This window comes from Uloborus diversus, chromosome 1, assembly GCF_026930045.1.
Source record: "Uloborus diversus isolate 005 chromosome 1, Udiv.v.3.1, whole genome shotgun sequence".
Lineage (NCBI taxonomy): Eukaryota > Metazoa > Arthropoda > Arachnida > Araneae > Uloboridae > Uloborus > Uloborus diversus.
The window spans coordinates 137,967,580-137,987,367 of record NC_072731.1 but is presented as its reverse complement, the minus strand read 5'-3'; the positions used below and the strand labels follow the sequence as shown (position 1 = coordinate 137,987,367).

Here is a 19,788-nt window from a genome sequence, read left to right as displayed (position 1 = left end):
TATTTTTGACCGATTTGAGCTATTTGGAAGGTCCACGGTCCCCTTAAGTAAAGATATTGATTTTTCTCCAATATTGATCAGAAGTATGGCTATAATGCTTTAAATATTTGTTTTTATGGAACAGATACATTTTCTTTTAAATTGTACTTCTTGAAAAAGAAGTATTTTCTTCAAAATCCTTAGAGTTGAATTCCTGACTTGATGTCCTATGTTACTCAATTTTTCCATTATTAAGAATGTTGACCTCTTTTTAGAATGCAAGCTTGTTTTGAGTTTGCTGGTTTGCTCTTTAGTTTGTACTTAGATGTGACTTTTTGCATGCTTTTGGTTTAATTTATTTGATAATCAGAAGCAGTAATCAACCATCAGATCCATTATTAATACCCTTTTAGCCCATTAGACAGATTTTTGGCTTATTACTAATGAAACTAAGTGGTTAACCTTAAGAACTGCTTTATAACGATTTTGATGGTTTTTTAAAAAATATACTTTGAAAAATTAGCTTTTTTTGTGATAAACCATATATATTAAGTTGCACAATTAGGTAGGCCATTTGGTTCATCTGAAATTTAGTATACTCATTACTGGAGCCTAGTGGAAGTTAAGACTTGTAGGTTTTTACTTTAAATTAAGGTATACTTATGAGGTTTTTGTTAATGAATAATGTCATGATAAAATTCTTTAAAATTTATTTTTCCAATTGACTGATTATCATTAAATAGCCCATTACTGGTATATTTAGACCAGGGATCTGCAAGTAATTTTAGTTGGGTTTCTGAATACTTTTGAAAATTTTTATCCTGGTCCAGGAAAAACCATCATATTCTATGCTAACCATTAAAAACTTTAAAAAGTCATGCAATTGCCTCAAACACTAGAAGAAGTGACAAAAGTGAGGCATAAAGGTATTGTTGCATACACACAAATTTTTCTTATACAGTTGCTTTAAAAACATTTTTGACAGTCTAGTTTTTGACAATCTGCAATCCGGATCTGGACCCCTTTCTTCTAGTTTCCAAACGCTGATTTAGACCATTACTGGTACCTCAATTGCATCAGAATAACACATAGGGTACTTTTTTCCCGTAATGGGGGGCAAAACCCCCCATAGGGGGCAATTTTCGTATAAATTCCCTAATTTGAGAGGGGGAGAAATACTAGCGCATGAACATTATATGTCCATTGAAAGCTCTGATTTTTCTGCTGAAGATGGCACCTGTTCGAAATTTCTAAGTAAAATAAAGGCTTTCACCTACCCAATTTAGTATTTAGTGTATCATCTCAGCTCTGTTGATAATGGTTGAATATTTTTGCTCTTCATCTAATTGTTCAAGACCAGCAGGAATTTCGCCAAACTTTTTTTGCGGAAAGATTTCAATAGTTAAGGCATTTGGCAATTTTTTCAACTGTCGCTGTTTTTGAAGCTAAAGACTACACAATACTGTTTCTTAGTTTTCACCACGTAAACCAAAATGTGGCCTTTAAAAGAATCTTTAAAACTTTTGTTAAAATGTAATCCGCCAATTAAATTAATCAAATCCATAAACAGCACAAAAATGTCCATTAATTTGTCTTTGCACACAATTTCAAACAATTGCCAAATTTTACTAATTATTTTGGAAAAATTTCTGGTAGCATCAGTTAATAGTCATCAGAAGTATCTCAGTATTTAGCGACAATATCTCTTCGATGCAAATTAGTAACACACAGTTTTACAAAGTAGGGAGGGAGAGTCTTATCCAAGGTATCCCGAAATGATTACCGCAAATTTGGTAACATTTTTAATCACAGTTAGAGATTACGAGCGGCTACATTTTTGAAAAACTGTTTGTACTTCAATGGCAATATAGAGAAGGTTTTAGACTATGTTAAAAAAAAACTGATAAATCTTTTGAAACAAATGAAGTTTAATTTCATACTTTGGAAATTCTTCAAATTTGTAGATGCTTAAGTGTCGTTTTTTCGTTTATAAAAGGATACTATTTTGTTTTTCATATTATTGTCATTTTACTTTTATGGGTGGGGAGGAAGCTCGATTTTCAATCATGTCAAAGCGATGTGTTTTGAGTTATTTCTGTTAAAGCAGAAAATGAATAAAAGTGGCGGTTGTTTCTCATAATCATTACAGACCCAGGCAATGCCGGGTATTTTTGCTAGTCCATAATAAATCTTTTAAAACTTTAACAGTTTTGTAAATCTAGTTCACCTTTTCTTTTCAGGATGTCACACCCTTAACTGTTGTTCCTTCAAACAGTGCTCTGAGACTAAAAGCTGTTCGAGATTTTGAAGATGGGGATGTAAAACATGTAGCGGGAGATGAATGGCTTTTTGAAGGCCCTGGTAATTTTAGAAAAAAAATTTTTTGCAGTTCTTAAATTTGTGGTGTGAGGTCTTGTGGAACCAATTCTTTTTCTTAATTTAGGTTTTGAAGCCTTGAGTATTTCAGGCATATAAAATACTGAAAAAAAGTGTTAATCAACTATACAGTCAACTCCCAATAACTTGGAAGTCCCAAGGGACCATTTGAAAATTTTCGAAATATTGGTAGTTTGAGTTAAGGAAAGTTCCCTCAGCCTGCTCTGGAGTTTGGGACCCAACAAAAAGTTTGAGACACAGGAATATTTGAGTTTTAAGGCTTCAAGCTATCAGGAATTGGCTACTTTAAATGCTTATGTTGTTTGTCCATAATCCTTTTAAAATATCTGAGTATTGTTTTAATCTAAGCTTAACCTCTTGAGCTAAGGATGGGATAGCAATTGTGTTTGAACTTCTTTATCTTCAGAAGATGGGTTGAAACCAAGCTGTGGAGTTGAAGTCAGACTGGTTATGGGGTAAAGAAATCGGAGTCAGGAGTCAAAGATTTAAAATTTCAAGAGATGAAGTCGTAGTCAGTCATTTTCCCTCATTGTCTGTAACTCTGCCAGTGCTCACGGAGTCAGAATTGGACTGATTTTGCGACTGAAGAAATTTCTTGTTCTCCTTGCCAATAACAAAGTTTGGAATTAAGATTTAGTTATTTTTAAGTACAAAAAGAATGCTTAAAGAAATAAAATTCTACTAGCCATATTTAAAATTCTTTTACTAAATAATGGTTTGAAAATCCTAAATGAGAGATTCTGTGGCGATACTTAAATTTACATTTTTTGATCACGTTTGTAACTATAAAACTGGTCGTGACATGTGCAAGGAGTTGCTTTCCACCACTTAAGTTTGTTATGCTAAGTGTTTGCTCTGTTTTTTTTTCTTTTTCATGGGTGTTATAGTGAAACATTTTAAACCTTTTGAAAGTTAAACTTAAAATTTAAGCTTAAATATGAATTTTAAAATTAGTGTTAACTTTAAGCTAATTAATGAATTTTATAATTCCCATTTATTTTTCAAAAGCCAAGTGTATTGCTATGTTTTTTAAACAAGAGTATGAAATTTTACTGAATTTTCAAATGATTTTTATATGGAAATGCAGTGAAATACCGTTACAACAAATACAAAAAATTTCCGTTTAGTCAAAATGAATTTTTAGTCCCAAATTTATTGCTGTTTTATTGCTTGAATTCCATTGCAACAAAATTCCCGTTACTACAAAAAAAAAAAAAAAACTTTCCTCCCTTGAAGTTTGTTGTAAGGCTATTTGTACAATGTTTCAGTTATCAATTTTAGATGTATAAATACGTCTAAAATAATTTAGTAGTAAAAATGACATTTTTATCCACTTGAATTTCTTTATAATTAAAGGAACCTTTGTGCCAAGAAAGGAAGTTGAAGTTGTGGAAACAGTTTCAGCAGAGGTTATTAATCCAAACCAAGCTTTAAAACTCCGTGCTCGTGCTGAAACTAAAGACCGTGATGGTAAGCTAAGGGTAACTGGGGAAGAATGGATTGTTAAAAAAAGTGGAGCCTATTTACCAGGAGCCTATGAAGAAGTTATAGATGTAGTGAATGCATATGTATTAACTGAGAAAGTAAGTATATAACATTTTATGTGTAAGTTTTAATTTTTATACTAATATGAAATTGATCCGTACATTCTCATCTTTTTGCCTTTTTAGACAAGATTATTTTTAGTATAGTTCAGATGTTATATGATGTTTGCTTAGAAATGATTTTCTAAAATTTGATCCTTTTAAATTTTGCTTTTAGCTGTCATTCGGTTTCTTAAGCTGAAATGGAAGACATTCTTACATATTTTCAATTTGTAGATTATTTGAAATTCTTACCCAGAGAGATGTACAAAATGAAACTTGTATAAATAATTAAAAGATACATACAGTCAACTCTCAATAACTCGAAGTCTCAAAGATCTGGTTAAAACCTTTGAGTAATCGGTAGTTTGGGTTATAAGAAATTCCTTTCCCAGCCTTCTAAAGAATAATTTTTATTTTCTTTTTTAAGAATGGTGCATAAAAGATAGACTATAATACTTATTGTTATAAAATTGATTGTTAGTACTACAAATAAAATATCTTTACAAAGAATAAATTTTATTAAATCACTTAAAAAAAAAAAAAAGAAAAAAAGAAATTGTTGATTGCTTACATGTTTTTTTTAGTGCCTCTCAAAAGGCCGTTAAGTTAGCAAAACACAATTTGACTAATCCAGGTTTTTCGAATTTTCCAGGTACAGCAATAAAATGTTTGCAAAATTTGATACTTTCTGATTAGGTGGAGCTACTTCTCATGCAATCTTGCAACACTGCACACCCTCATACAAGCTAATAAGCTAAGCAATGTGTTAAAGAGGGGAAAATGTTTTTTTTTTTCTCTCATTTTAGCTGCATTTTTGTGCATAAAATAAAAACAAAACTTTTTTTAAAAACTTCAACTTAAAATGAGTACATTTCAGACATAGAGACAACTTTATTGAAAAATCTAAATTATTTCGGGACTGAATTAAATCTTCAAGATGAAGGAAAATTCGAGTTACAAGACTCTGGAGAGTCAACTGCAGTAGAGAAAACATATACTAATACTGTACGTTGATCAAAAAATGAAAATGAAAAATTATTAAATCAAAATAACTGAAAAACACCAATACAAAATAATAGCAACAACTTTAGGACACTTTTTTATTTTGCAATTGAATAATACAAAAACTAAAATTGCGGATATTCAACCATTGATTAAAGCACTGGTTTTTAAATTGAGTAACTCAAAAAAAAAAAAAAAAAAAGAGGGGGGGGGGTGACTAAACATTTTTAGAATCTTAAGTTTCATTAGTTATTTTTACTGTCCTCATTTTTTTTTCTGTTTTATAGGAAGCAGTTCATGTCAAAGCTCAAAAAACTTTTGTTGATGATTTTGGCAAAACAAGGAAAAATGGAGAAGAGTGGTTAGTCACTATCAAAGATACTGAAACCTATATTCCCGGAGTCTATGAAAATGTGTTAGGTTTAGTCAATATTACTACTCTCTCTAATCGTCAATATTGCGTGATTCTTGATCCAATTGGCACTGATGGGAAACCACAGTTTGGGCGAAAGAAACTGATAAAGGTAGAAAGAAAAAAAAATTTCTATTTGTATTTAAACACTGATTTTTTTTACTGAACTGAATGTAAAAGGATTCTTTTCTGTACACATTTCGTACCTAACAGTGAAGAATTACATTCTTTGCTCACCAGAAAGATAAAAATAAATAATTGAATGATTTCATATCTTATAAGTTGAACTATGATCAATGTTGATAAGAATCCCTGTAGTTACTTATGCAATTGGGCTGTTAAGCTGTTATTAAGGTAGCAGAACATTTTTCAGTATTCGGCATTGGAGATTAAAAAACCCCAAAGTAGTCTGCAAGATAGCCCAGCATTAGATTAGTCATAACACTTACTATGGATCAGCAAGAAGAAATGATTGAAAATAAAATGCTAAATTTAAAAGTTACAGGAAAAATAAGGGCTAAAAAGCGGGGCTGTGGAGTCGGAGTCAAACTGATTTAGGGGTAAAAAATGTTTATATATTTTACTTCCTTTTATAAAGTAAAGGAAGTATTGTATTCACGAAAAAATTTTCACCAAAAAATCAGGCTTAATTTCCATTTTGCTAGCCCCCGAATGAATATTGAGTTTTTTTTTTCAACCCGACCACACGTGAATATATGCCTAAGAACGTATAGACACCCGAAATATCCATTTTGACAATCCCTGAATGAATTACAATGAATTTTCTCATGATGTCTGTATGTATGTGTGTATGTATCTCGCATAATTCAAAAACGGTATGTCTTAGAAAGTTGAAATTTAGTTCGTAGACTCATAGTACGGTCTAGTTATGCACCTCCTGTTTTGGTTTCATTCAAATGTTCCAAAGGGGGGTCTTTTGCACCTTTTTGGGGGGAAATCATTGTTAATTTCAATGCAAACTCAAGTGGTGTTATAATTTGGCAAACACTTGGCGATATATCGCTAAGCTTTTGGCCGCCAAGTTTCTTCGCCAACTTGGCAACAAATTTTTGTGTTTTTTTTACTTCCTTTTACAAAGTAAAGGAAGTATTGTATTCGCAAAAAAAATTTCACCCAAAAGTCAGCCTTAATTTCCATTTTGCTCGCCCCTGAATGAATATTGAGTTTTTTTCCAACCCGACCACACATAGATACATGCATGCTTAAGAACGTATAGAAACCCGAAATATCCATTTTGAGGATGCTCGAGTTAATTACGAGTTTTCTCGTGACGTCCATATGTAGGTATGTATGTACGTATGTGTATATGTATCTCCCATAACTCGAAAATGGTATGTCTTTGAAAGTTGAAATTTGGTACGTAGACTCCTAGTGGGGTCTAGTTGTGCACCTCCCCTTTTGGTTGCATTTGTATGTTCCAAAGGGGGTCTTTTTACACCTTTTTGGGGGGAAATCATTGTTAATTTCAATGCAAACTCAAGTTGTGTTATAATTTGTCAAGCACTTGGTGATATATCGCCGAGCTTTTGGTCGCGAAGTTATGTCGCCAACTTGGTTACAAATTTGGCGTTTTTTTTTAAAATCTGGTTTTATTTTGGCCTCTATTGGTAATATTTAGAGAGTTTACGATTGAATCACATTAGAATGTCCTATATTAGGAAATATAATCTGTATAAAACATTTTTTTTTTACTTCGTTTCGCAACAAACTTGGGGTAAGAATATTTAGCGTATGAATACAATTCATTTAAAAGGAAACAATCAAAATACTAGCAAAAATGCCCCCCCCCCCCCCCGTCCCGATTGCCTGAATCACAGCCTGTATATGGGTAAATTGAAATTTAGAAATGGGGGACGTCACGAAGATAACATTACACCTTACAACAAGAACATTAGTATACAATGAATAAACTAAAATGGAGTGGGTAGCAGCGTAATGCAACTCTGAAATCATATTATTTTAAAACAAATTCAGCATAATTTTAAACAAGAAGTGAATTTTGATTTCCTTGTGAAGAAAACATAATTTAGTTATAAGCAGTAATAAAAAATAGTACCAACATTTAGAATAATTAGTCTTAATAGAATACAGATTTCTTGCACCTTTGGTGAAGCAAATAGTTTAGCAAAATGAGCAATAGAAAGAATATTCACAGGGTTAAAGCTCATTGAAATAATTTGAGCTAGCGTAACTATTGAAGTATTACATCTTGAACCTTACAATGGAAATGTTTATTTATTGCCGATTGAATACTAACTGCAATTGGATCATTTGTTTTATCAATTTCATCAACCCATCATAGTTTGATTAATCTCCCCCCCCCCCCGATAAATTATCATTTGAAGGGCACCCATATAGGGGGGTAATTGGGGGCTTGAGCACCCCTTATAGAAACTAGAACTTCCTTGCTTTTAGTACTTTTTTCTTTGCAAAAATGTAAAAACATTTCTTCTCCAGCCATTAATGAATAAGTTATTAAGAATGTCAAATTTTAATGACTCTAATCTGTCCTGAAATCGGCTCCCTTTTGGAAAATATCCTGCTAAACCATGGTCAAAATACCTGAGCCCAACCCTCTTGCAATTTTGTATATGGACGTCCATGTACCATTTGGTAATGACAAGTTGAGTATTAGAACTTATATTCTAAATGCAACGACGGACTGGATTTACAGCCTGTTTTCAACCCTGTTTTTGAGAATTCTTAACTGAAATCAACATTAGAAACAGCAAAATGATGAAACGATACTTTTTGTCAAAAAAAGTTAAGACAAAATTTAAACATTTTCTCTTGAAGAAATGACATTAAAAAAGGTATTTTTACTCAAAACAGCTAAATTGCTGCTGTGTCAATACTTTATTTTAGTTACTATTTGATAAACATTAGAAAATCCATATTAAGTAAGCAGTCGACTACTGGGTAGATCAACCAAACAGTATAGGACCAGTGGTCAATGTGCCATGGCCGACTATTAGAAATATATAAGAATTCAGTACCCAGTGGTCAGCCACCCCTCTAAAAATAATTGAGTCTAAGAAAAATATTTTTTAATTGAAACGTTATGTTATACAACCCATTAAAACATAAGAAAAAGCAAATTTACAGTAGAAAGAAAAAAAGAAGGTTGCTTAACGTTTAAAGATTATGTGTCTTCTTAACAAAAAAATAAGCAGAATCGCAAACTAGGATGATATGTACACCATTTAAAATAAAATGACTCATTACTATTTAATAAAAAGGACTTACAGCTTCACTGTTATTGGATGATAATTGGGGATAGTTAAAGGAATGTGGGAATGCATCACATCAGATTTTGAGCTGTACATGTTCTATTTATAAGCAGATTTATGTCCTTGTGGTCGATTACTGGATACCGGCTGACTACTGGAGCACTTACCCTATTTGTTAAACATTACAGGGATGCAAATTAATCCTTTTCAGTTTTTTTAAAAATGGGATTTTTAAGTAATCTCACTTTAGAAATCGCAACTATTACATAATTAGATTTTCAAATTGAATTTCTAACGTTGTATGCATTTTAGGTTTAGAATAAAACAGCGCGAAAATTTCATAAAAAAGAATTGATACAGTGAAGCATCGTTTATACGTTTCTCTTTTATACGTTTTTATCAATTATACATTTTTAAAATTGGTCCCTGCAAAGTCCAATACATATCAACCTATATCTATTATACGTTTTTTCGTTTGTACGCTTTTTTCATACAGTCATTTCAAAAACATATAAACAGTGCTTCACTGTATTTCAATCTCTTTCAGGGGTTTTCCCCTTCCCATGAGGGGAGGGGTGCGTAATTTGAAAAAAAATAATGATAAAGTCACGGTCGGAGTCGGACGTTTCAAAATCCTGGAGTCGGAGTCGGCCAATTTTCTTCAGACTCCGCAACCCTGCAAAAAAGCTTCAAAATAAAATAGAAAGCTGAGGCACAAGCAGCTGCGGGAGCAAGTGATTTTGACCTCTTAGCCACTGAGGACTCTTACATAGATTTAGGTGCCTTTTTTTGTTTTTAGATTTTTTCTATATCTTTTTGAACTGTATTTCTCTGCTCTAAATTTTAGAATTTCATGAAGACAGCAAAGAAAAGGGGAACTCTTTCCAATTCAGAGAAGTTTGCAGTAGGGTGGGCTGAAAAAATAAAAATTCTGCAGAGCACTTAACCCCCTAGTGCGAAAAAATTATGACTCCCCAACACTAACAACTGGGAAAATTTTCGTGACTCTGAGTTAATGTTTCTGCTCTGACAAAAAACTTGAATTTTTGAGATTTTTAGAAAAACATCAAATAAGGAGAAAATTTACAAAATATTTTAAATTCCTCTGAACTTTAAGTCTTAGTATGGTAATTTTTTGACTTCCTAACACAAATTACTGCATAAAATTTCAAGCCTCTGAGTTAATTTTTTTCTGCTCTGGCAAGAGGCCTAAATTTTGAGAATTCTACATAAAATTTCCTAATATGCTGCAATACTTCGAATTTTTAATCAAAATCAGGTTTAACTAGTCTAACTTTAGTGACTTTGGAAGGTTTGATATCATTGGAAGAGAGGAGAAAGAAAGAAATAAGAATGCATAGAAATAGATTTTGCACTTGTTAAAGTTGGTGCATTTATCTACATTCAGTTAATCATTGACAAAAAATAAAAAAAATAAAGTATTTTAGACCACGAATAATCCACACTGGATAAGCCATCTGCAGCTAATAGGGAGTTTACTGTGTTTCAAAACTCCAGTATTATCACAACAGAAACTCAACAATATATTTCATTGCAAAATTGTCACTGTACAAACAAACTTACTTTTCTTACTGCTGAAAAATTAAAGCTCAGTTTACAATTCCTGTATTACAAATAATTTTCTATCATAAGAATGTATCATTCTTTCTCTTAAAGTGTAGGTTACCATAAAAAAAATGTTTCCCTTTGTTTTTTAGAATATCTTTGCTATATTTTAAAAAATCTGAAAATTAAGTTTCTTGATTACTAGGGTGAAAAGTCCTTTTTCTTACTTCCTGGTGAAAGACTGGAAGCTGGAATTCAAGATGTCTATGTTCTTGGTGAAAATGAAGGCCTTATATTACGAGCCAGAGAAGCATTTCAAGATAGCAGTGAAACACCTGTAATTTCTATTTAATATTTTAATGTTGTTCATTTGCTAAATGCTTCTACAGCTGTTAATTTATTACATTAATATTTTATTTTGAATTTTCTGTTTAGTTCATGATAAGTAGGTGCAAAGCTTGTCATTTATGGGGTTCAAAAGGGGACAGTTGATCCCCCTGGTTTTGGGATAAGTACAGGGGCACTTTTTTTTTTTTGAGGCTGAAGACTATTTTAGGCCATCTGTGCGAGGTGGAGAGACTTCTAAGGCTTATCCCCATAAGTGATAGTTCTAAAAGTGCAATTTAAAACAATTGTTGTGTCAACGTTTAGAGAATGGTGTGGAGGAATCAAGACTGTCCCTTGGTAATTCTTCAAAAATGAAATCTTTTTAAAAAAATTTAAAGAAAAAAAAAGTTGAAGTTATCTTTGATGACGCTAAGGGGCTCTTGCCGAAAATATTCTGCAACTGTTGTATTAAAAGAGAAAGTTTTGGTCCTCTTTTGCAATTTTACAGAGTTGAGGGTTTTCTCCTGAAATTTTTGGACCTTGAAGCTTTAAAAGCGTTATTTCAGTGCATCTTTGGGTGACTACAGGAGGAAAAAGGGATTTGGTGGTTGTCCGTTGTAATTTTTTTTAAATTGATGAAGTTTTGAAAACTCAGTTTAAGACTTTCTATAATGACTTCAGAGGAAGTTTCAAGGGACTACAAATGAATTTTTCTTAATTGAAGTCTTTAAAATGGAACTTTATGCTTTATCTTTGCTGATGTGAGGGTAAAGGGGTTCTTTTCCTAGAAAAGATTCTGAAACTGAATTCTTAATAACATCAATTTCAGCCATTTTTGAAGTTATAGGAAGTTAGAAAAAAAAAATTTTGAAAAAAAAATAGAACCGACTTCAAAATTGCTCTAAAAAGTGAAAAATAATTTTATTCTTTAAACACCATCGATAATACTTTTAAACATAATTTTTGAAGTTGGCGCAAAAACGATCGATAAAACCATTCACAGCCATAACTCAACTACAAGTATAAATTTAACCACGTCCAGTTTCTTCACTACCACATGCATTACGCATTGATGACAGCATATTTGAGTAACGATATAAATGTTTCGTTCCTAAGTTTGGATGATTTTTTGATAAAAATATGAACGAAGCATGGTTACAATGGATTTTACTTTTTGTTTTTGCGCCAACTTCAAAAATTATGTTTAAAAGTATTATCGATGATGTTTAAAGAATAAAATTATTTTTCACTTTTTAGAGCAATTTTGAAGTCGGTTCTATTTTTTTTTCAAAATTTTTTTTATTTCATTCTTTTTAGTGTAAATGTAGATATTTCAGTAAAAGTAAGAAGTTACCTAGTAAGAAGTGCGGCTCTATATCACTATATTGCTTTAGAAAAGCCTTTATTCAAAATTATCATTACAATTACTATTAATGTTACAGTTATATGGCACCAAACTTTTATAACAATGAGTTTCATATTGTCGCGTAGATGAAGATAGCGAAGACAATGTGAAAGCCAAATGAAGCGAATACTCGTTAGTCTCAACTCGAGATCTTTATTCAGAGCCACGAATGAACGTTACATCTCCTTATATACAACTTGAAAAAGTGCTGGAACTTTCCAGACTTGAAAAGATACAGAAATTAATAGAACATTCGAGAAAATACGGAAAACAGTAGAAACGAAATTTTAGTAAAATTCACTTTGTCCTAGTCGGGATTTGAACCCAAGTTGCTCGTGTGGGAGACGAGAATTCTACCACTGAGCCACCGTTATCCATGGATGACGAAGTGCGAACTTTGCTACAATATCATTTTAATCATTTAATAGGGAAATTTACTGTTTTTTGCCCATAACTTTTTTTCTAAAGAACAAATATGGTCAAAGAAAGTAATGGGACCTAAGTTGAGCCATCCTCTATCCATTAAAAAAAGAATCATCAAAATCGGTTCACTAGGTGAGACGCTATGAGTGGACAAACAAAAAAAAAAACATACATACGGTATGAACTGATAACCGCCTCCTTTTTGAAGTCGGTTAAAAAAACAGAAAGCCTTTTTTTAACAGTAAAAGTGTTATGCATATTTCTAAGGAAGAAAATATATAGCATGTATTTTTAAATACTAAACATTTTTTTTTAATTTTGTAAGAAAATATAATTATTAAATTGCATTTTAATTGGTAAAAATTCCATTTTTCCTCCATTTCCAATTTGTCCTGGGGGAAAAAAATTAGTGCAGCACATTTATTTTCCTTTAATTTGTTAGTTTTTATGCTAATTGTGGTTTTATTAGTTGATAAAACTAAGCTTTAATTAATTTTTCTCACTCTTTTGAAAGGCAGTTGCTCGAAGCCCTGGAGATCGTTGGATGATAAAAGGTCCAGCGGAGTATATTCCACCTGTTGAAGTAGAAATTGTTACAAAGCGCTACGCTATAGCTTTAGATGAAAGTGAAGGAATTTATGTTCGAAATATTAAATCTGGGCATGTAAGTATAATCTCTTTTTTATGCATGTTTTTTTTTCCTGAGATAATAAGTATGTAAGACGAAAGTGTTCATAGACTTGTTCACCACTTTTGACGAGTAGTGGGATTTTTTTTTTTTTTTTGGGCACCTGTTTTCTATGAAATGGTCGCCAGTTGGCACTAATCTTGAGCTTTAACAACATGGTTTTACCATCCAAGAACTGCAGTTTCATATTTGTTATGGACTTGTCAGTCTGGAATAGACTATAACCAAGCTGAAGGCAGATGTCATCTTGTGACAGCTAAGCCAGACTGATGAGTCGATAACAAGAATGAAACTGTAGTCTCTGGATGGCATAACCAGGCTATTGGTATATTGGTTGGCACGTAGTTCTGCACCAGCACTGCCTGAAGGGCGGCAACTTTCTCAGTAACATGTTTTTGTGTTTTTTAGGTTCGCCTAGTGTCTGGCTCAACATACATGTTGACTCAAGATGAAGAATTGTGGATTAAAGAATTGCCAGCTCAAGTACAAGAACTTCTAACTCAAGGAACTGACCCTTTAAGTGATCGTGGTACATGGAGGATGCGATCAGCAAATGCACCAGCTGTGCAGACCAAGACTCACAAATCAGAAGAGGATGGGGCCAAAGCTATTACCTTACGTGTGCCGCATAATGCTGCTGTTCAAGTATATGATTATAAGAAAAAACAATCAAGGTATTTTAAAAAACTATCTTTTCTAAACTTTTTACTATGAAAAATTATAAAGAATGCTTTATATAGTTTCTGTGAAATGTATACTTTTGTTTCAAAAGTTCTTGAATTTGCTTGGAAATTTTTAAGAATTTTTTTTCTAGCCATCTAGTATTTAAATTACACTGCAGACATTTCACATTATAGCAGAATGCATAAAAAAAATGCTTTTGCCTAACTTAAGTGCTGGTTTTTTCATTTATTGAATTAATAGCTGCACTTATTATTATTTTGCCTTTAAACATTGTGTTTATAGGGTAGTATTTTATTACACAGTTTTAGTTTTAAAAATGAGTTTGTGCTCCAGCTTTTGCACTATATATTTAACAGTTTTTTCCTTCCAAGATATTTTTTCTGCATTTCAGTGTAAAATATCTTTGTTCTCTTATTAAATATTAAAGTTAGTGAACGTGTTTTACATATGCCTTCATGTTGAAAATAAAAGAATCTCACGCAATTCTATTTCACTTATGATTCTATTCTACTTTTTGTACTTTATATTCTGATTTTTATTCCATATAAGCTAGCATTCATATGTTTCATATACAGAATATTTTTAGTATTTTTAATATACCTTTATTACAAAAAAAACTCATTAATAATTATTTGTATAATAATTAAAATAAATTTGTCCTAGAAAAATTAATTAGATGTAAAAAACATTTTATTTTAGAAATTTTATGTCTTTCAAATTAGGCAATCATGTTTTACTAAAGTGTATAATTCAGTGAAAATTAAAACATGAAAAGAACTGTTTCTAATTTACTATTACAAGTACATTCTATATATAAACCAAAGAATCATTTTACTAAAGAATTATTGTATTTTAAGGGTTGTTTTTGGTCCTGATTTGGTTATGCTGGCTCCTGATGAACAGTTTACCCAGCTCAGTCTATCTGGAGATAAACCGAAAAGACCAAATGTGATTCGTACACTTTGCTTACTCTTGGGTCCTGATTTTTGCACAGATATTATAACTGTAGAAACAGCTGACCATGCAAGACTTTCTTTGCAACTCTCCTATAATTGGTAGGTATGCTACTAAATCTCATATGAAACAATTTTACTTTTTTGTCATTTATTCTGATGAAGTAATCTTGTAACTTTACTTTAGAAAAAAAACCCTAACTCTAAATGCCTTGAAATACAGAGGAAAAGGGGGGGGGAGCGGTGAAACTGGTAAAACTGATCGAGTTTTTTTTTTTGCAGAAAATGAACATATAGGTATAGTGTAAGTTATTCTTTGAAATTTTTAGTAGGAGGAGGGTGACTAGATGTGTGGGGGGGAGTCCATAAACGTTTGACCAAAAATAAATTGTCATATTCAAAATCATCAGAGTTGCTGATTATCACATAACTTTTTCTGAACAAGTTACAAATCACTTAGTAACAATTAATTTATATTTGGCAGTTCATTTTTATGTTATTTAATGTGATAAAAGTTTTGCATTTCCACACCAAACAACTGCACAATAATTTAAAGAATATCAAAAGGCATAGCTAATCTTCAAAATACACCATTTGGTTTACCAAAGAAGAATGCTACTAAATGGTGACAACTATGTTGAATAAGTTTAAATATAAGCCTATTTTTATATATAAGCCTATTATATAAGCCTATTTGTACTAGAATGAGTTTCAAACAGGCATAAAACATGGAATAACGCTATAAATACAAGACTTCCCTTATAAGACATATGAACCTGTGCAAATTTGCTAGTAACTTTTACACCTGTCACATACAGGCAAATGTAGTTTAAGTATATCAGTAAGTTACTTTTTCATATGTTTTAAGAGTAGAAATAGTGACTCTCCCTTCAAGGTGTCTGAAACTTTAAGGTGTTAGTTATTGGAGACTGTACTACATTGCTAAAAGCTCCTATATTTATCACAGAAAGCTTGAGATGTGCTTCATTTTATGGTTTTGTATTGCTATTGCTATCTTGATTCTATGTAGTAAAAAGAATCCTGAAAAATAATTTCAAAAACTTAGAAAGAACCAGTAAAGTGTAATAGCATGTTTCATGTTCGGAAAAGAATCTATTTTCTAACAAAAACAAGATCAATCATTAACAACATGTCCTAAAAAGTCTGTTGATGCTGCATTTGAGCATCAATATTTTTATAAACAGTTTTTAAAAATTTTATGACACTAAAAAATAGCTTTATTTGTAGTCCTCTAAAGTCTAGTTTTTCTGTATGCTTTCCACCACAGCATGCATCATTTATTTTTTTGCAAAACCACTTTATACTTTTATTCATTGAACTTTGTAGGAATGCGTAAAAGAATTGGGGTAGAAGTAAAAAGAAAAAAAAAATTGTTAAAATTTCTTACTTAAATGCTGTCAAATTCTGTTACAGCAAACTTCAAGGGACTGTTAAGTTTGATCGTTGTGTTAGAAATTTCATTATAATGGAATTCAGAAAATTTACTGGCAGTTATTTTGGGACAATATTAATTTTGTTGAAATAGATATCATTCTATTGCTGTTTGCTGTAATGAGATTTTATTTGAATTGCACTGTATTCTATTTTATGAAAAAGAATTTGTTGAATGTCTTTAATAATTTTATAGAATAATTCAATGAAGTTTGGCAATAGCTTCAGATTTTTCTAGAGTAAAGCTCTTTTGGGATAAAAAACTAATGTTCAATTCAAATTATGGTTTCTATGGCTATTATTTGGCTACTTTGTCAGTTCATTGATTCTAGTTTCATCATCTTTTAATAATCAGGGATGAGATTTTTCCGGCTTTTTCTGTTCACTTTTAGAACCTTTCCTCCTTTTTTTGCTTCTTTCAAGCCTTATTTTTCTCAAAAATCGGGAAAAATACGATTTTTTCAAATTTTTGATCCCCGATTTCTTATTTTTTCTACTTTTCTCCCGCGAATCTTTATCCTCCGCGATATCTGCCAAAAACGTGTGTTTTGGAATCATGCCAACGATGTCAAACACGTGCTGCCCCGAAATTTGCATGCCTTGTTTGAGATTTCAATCTTTTTGCATCCTGCAAGTATTTCAATTATTTTTAATGTTGGGTGGTTTTTCACTATATACTACCTTATATCTACTTATTTTATTCATCATTTCAATAATATTTTTATCTCTTTTATTTATTTTGGAAAAAATACAAAAGTCAATCAAAAAATGTGGCATAGCACCCACAGTCTCGAATTTTATTGAAACTTTGCATGGTTACTTTTTTTGTGTATTTAATGAAGTGTAAAAAATATTTATGGGGAATCTCAAACCGTTTAGGCTTTACAGCCTGTTAAAAGTTTTGAGATTTCATGATTAAATGAGGCGGCTGCAAGTTGTTCTTTTGATTCCGAAATCGTATTAGGAAGTTTTTAAAGATAAATTTTGGGGTCCAGTGCAAGGAAAAAGATAACCAATCGTTTATATACATATATATTTATTTATTTTCAATTCTTACAATGAAAAGTATGTTCTACCACATAAAGAAATTTTAGATTCTTCTCTCCATTGTAAATTTTTTCTTTACAAACAGACCCCAATTTTGAAATTTATGTTCTCACTCATTTAACACTATAAACTCAAATGGTTTTAATGAAAAAAATGTATTTTTCCCTAAAAACTATGAAAAGTTGACACTATTATGTGATACAGCCAAGATTGACCTCTGACTCCCCCAACCCTTTGTTAGCTCAGGGGTTTGAAATTGTTGCCTCTTTTTCAAAATTTAGATTTATTTATTAATAAACACTCTTGCTAGAAATGGTACAATGCAGCAAACTGTACAAAATTATTACTTATACTTAACTAAATACGTATTACCTTTAAAACTGGTAAATTAGCCATTTTTTATTGAATTTTTGAAAATCATGGCTTTTAGGTTCTATTTTGATGCGGTTTTGGATATCATCCCTTTTACGAAATTTTTTGGATTTCCTCCTTTTTGCTCTCTGACCACTCTCATCCCTGAATAATCATCTTTTTGTTATTTAAATTTTTTGTACCTGTCGGCATTTCTAGCATTGTAATGACATTGAAGCAAATACTCACAGAAGTCTCAAACTATTAAGATTTAGCTTTTCGGAAATATTTTTGTGAGTGCAAATGTGCAAATAGACCCTACACATTTTTAAAATATATATATACTGTCGAACCTCGTTATCACGACACCCTGGGGAATCTCCGCAAAGGGTCGTCATAAGCGGAGCGACGTCATAACCGGAATAGCTATAAAATGCATACTCTTTCGATAATTATAATACAAGTACGGATTTCAAAAAGAAATTAATTAGATATTGTATTTAATTAACACAATTTTGAACTATGTAATTAAGACAAGGCAAAAATCACAGGAAAATAATCACTTACTTTTTTTTTTGTTACTTTTAAAATACTTTTCAATTACCATTTGTTTGCTCCTTGAAGTACAATTAAAAAAATTTTTTTGCACTTCATCAAGAAAGTCAAAATCTGCTTGTTCAGCTTCTTCAATAGAAGAAAGGTATTTCTCCAAAACATCAATACAATGTAAAGCTTCCGATTTTGTAGGAAGTTTTTCTTCTGTTTCAGTTCTGCATTTGGCGTACTGAATGATTAACACTAACCAACAAGTTGATTTTCAGTTGAAAAATAAAACGGGGTGATCTACTGTATCACATTATCAGCAATAAATTTCCAGTTGAAGGAATTTTCACTTTTGACCAGTCTGGCTTGATCCTCTTTCCTGACAGCCAATTTCCACCTTTTGAACTTTAAGAAACACTTTCTAATTCTTCTGAGAAACTCTTCCCCTGTCAATTTGATGGGTGCAATTTTCTTTTTGTCACTAATGTTAGAAGCTTACTATGATCATTCACAGCTTCAACTCATGGTATTTCTCCTTTCGTGCTGCTTCCACAGTCAAATTTCAATACCCATATGGCCATATGCATTCTTCTATTTTTGTCTTTGTTCTGTATGCGTACAGCAGATTTCTAATCCTGTGAGCAGCTCCACGGAAGCTTATCACTCCTTTCTGGTGTCCATCTAAAGCTGTATTCAAACAATGCTACTAGGTAGCTTTACATTCCTTTCTACTGTCCCAAATGTCAAAGGCTTTCAAATCTTCCGGGTGATTTCAAGACAAGCGCCCTGCTGATTCGCGATTTCCACTTCTCGAGGGGGGTAGGGGATAGCCTTGAGTGCATGGGTGTAAAAAAATGTGTCTTATCGCTTTGCAGAAAAGGATACAATAAACCTCTCCATATGTTTTCAGTATTTTATTGCAAGAATTTCATTTATAAAGAAAGATTCCATCCTGTCTGAATGGCATAAAGCGTCGGGATAACCAGAGTTTCAAAGTGCGACTCCCGTCGTGAAATCCGGAGTTAACTAACATTAGAACTATGTGTCCTAAGTTTGGGACTTTAGGAAGGTGACGTGACATCCGGAGTGTCTTTAAATCCGGGTGTCGTTATATCGAGGTTTGACTGTATATATATATATATATATTTTTTTTTTGTTTAAATATAGTACTGATTGCCTGATATTTTCCCCTTTTATTTCTAGGTATTTTGATACTACTGACAGAAGTCCTGATGCAGCTATAAAATTATTCAGTGTTCCAGATTTTGTAGGAGATTTGTGCAAAGCTGTGGCTTCTAGGATCCGTGGAACTGTTGCTGGAACTAATTTTGATGATTTTCATAAGGTAATTTTTTATACCATGCTTTATAGTTTCTTTTTATTGAGAAGGGAAGAGATGAACCTAGAAAACGTCAATCTGCAATACATGAGACTGTGACTTGACTTAAGCTTTGAGCAAACTAAACATCTCCTTCTAGGTTCTTTGCCATCTTTTTCAGCATAACGTGGAAAGTAACTAATGTATGACAAACTCTAATAATTTGTAGTTGTTTCACTGTCATCATCCAAAAGATCCATCAATGTATTATTCATAACTTTAAATATTTTCTCCTCAAAAAGATAACCTGTTCTTTTAGCCATGGCTACACAAATGAATCTTAAAGTAAAACCCTTGCTAGAATATCTCCTGTGAAATTCCTTCCTGAAATGGAATTGAAACTA

The 19,788-nt window shown here is 31.9% G+C and overlaps 1 protein-coding gene across 2 annotated transcripts in view; it reads left to right on the top strand.

The window, feature by feature from the left end:
* LOC129221500 (major vault protein-like) overlaps positions 1-19,788 on the top strand; it is a 44,758-nt gene that overhangs the window by 13,168 nt on the left and 11,802 nt on the right. For both annotated transcript variants that reach the window (XM_054855997.1, XM_054855991.1), the window contains exons 4-11: positions 2,220-2,340; positions 3,733-3,959; positions 5,252-5,488; positions 10,399-10,530; positions 12,863-13,012; positions 13,445-13,710; positions 14,578-14,775; positions 19,270-19,411. In XM_054855997.1, coding sequence (XP_054711972.1) covers positions 2,220-2,340; positions 3,733-3,959; positions 5,252-5,488; positions 10,399-10,530; positions 12,863-13,012; positions 13,445-13,710; positions 14,578-14,775; positions 19,270-19,411 — 1,473 coding nt within the window. The remainder of the gene's footprint in view (positions 1-2,219; positions 2,341-3,732; positions 3,960-5,251; positions 5,489-10,398; positions 10,531-12,862; positions 13,013-13,444; positions 13,711-14,577; positions 14,776-19,269; positions 19,412-19,788) is intronic.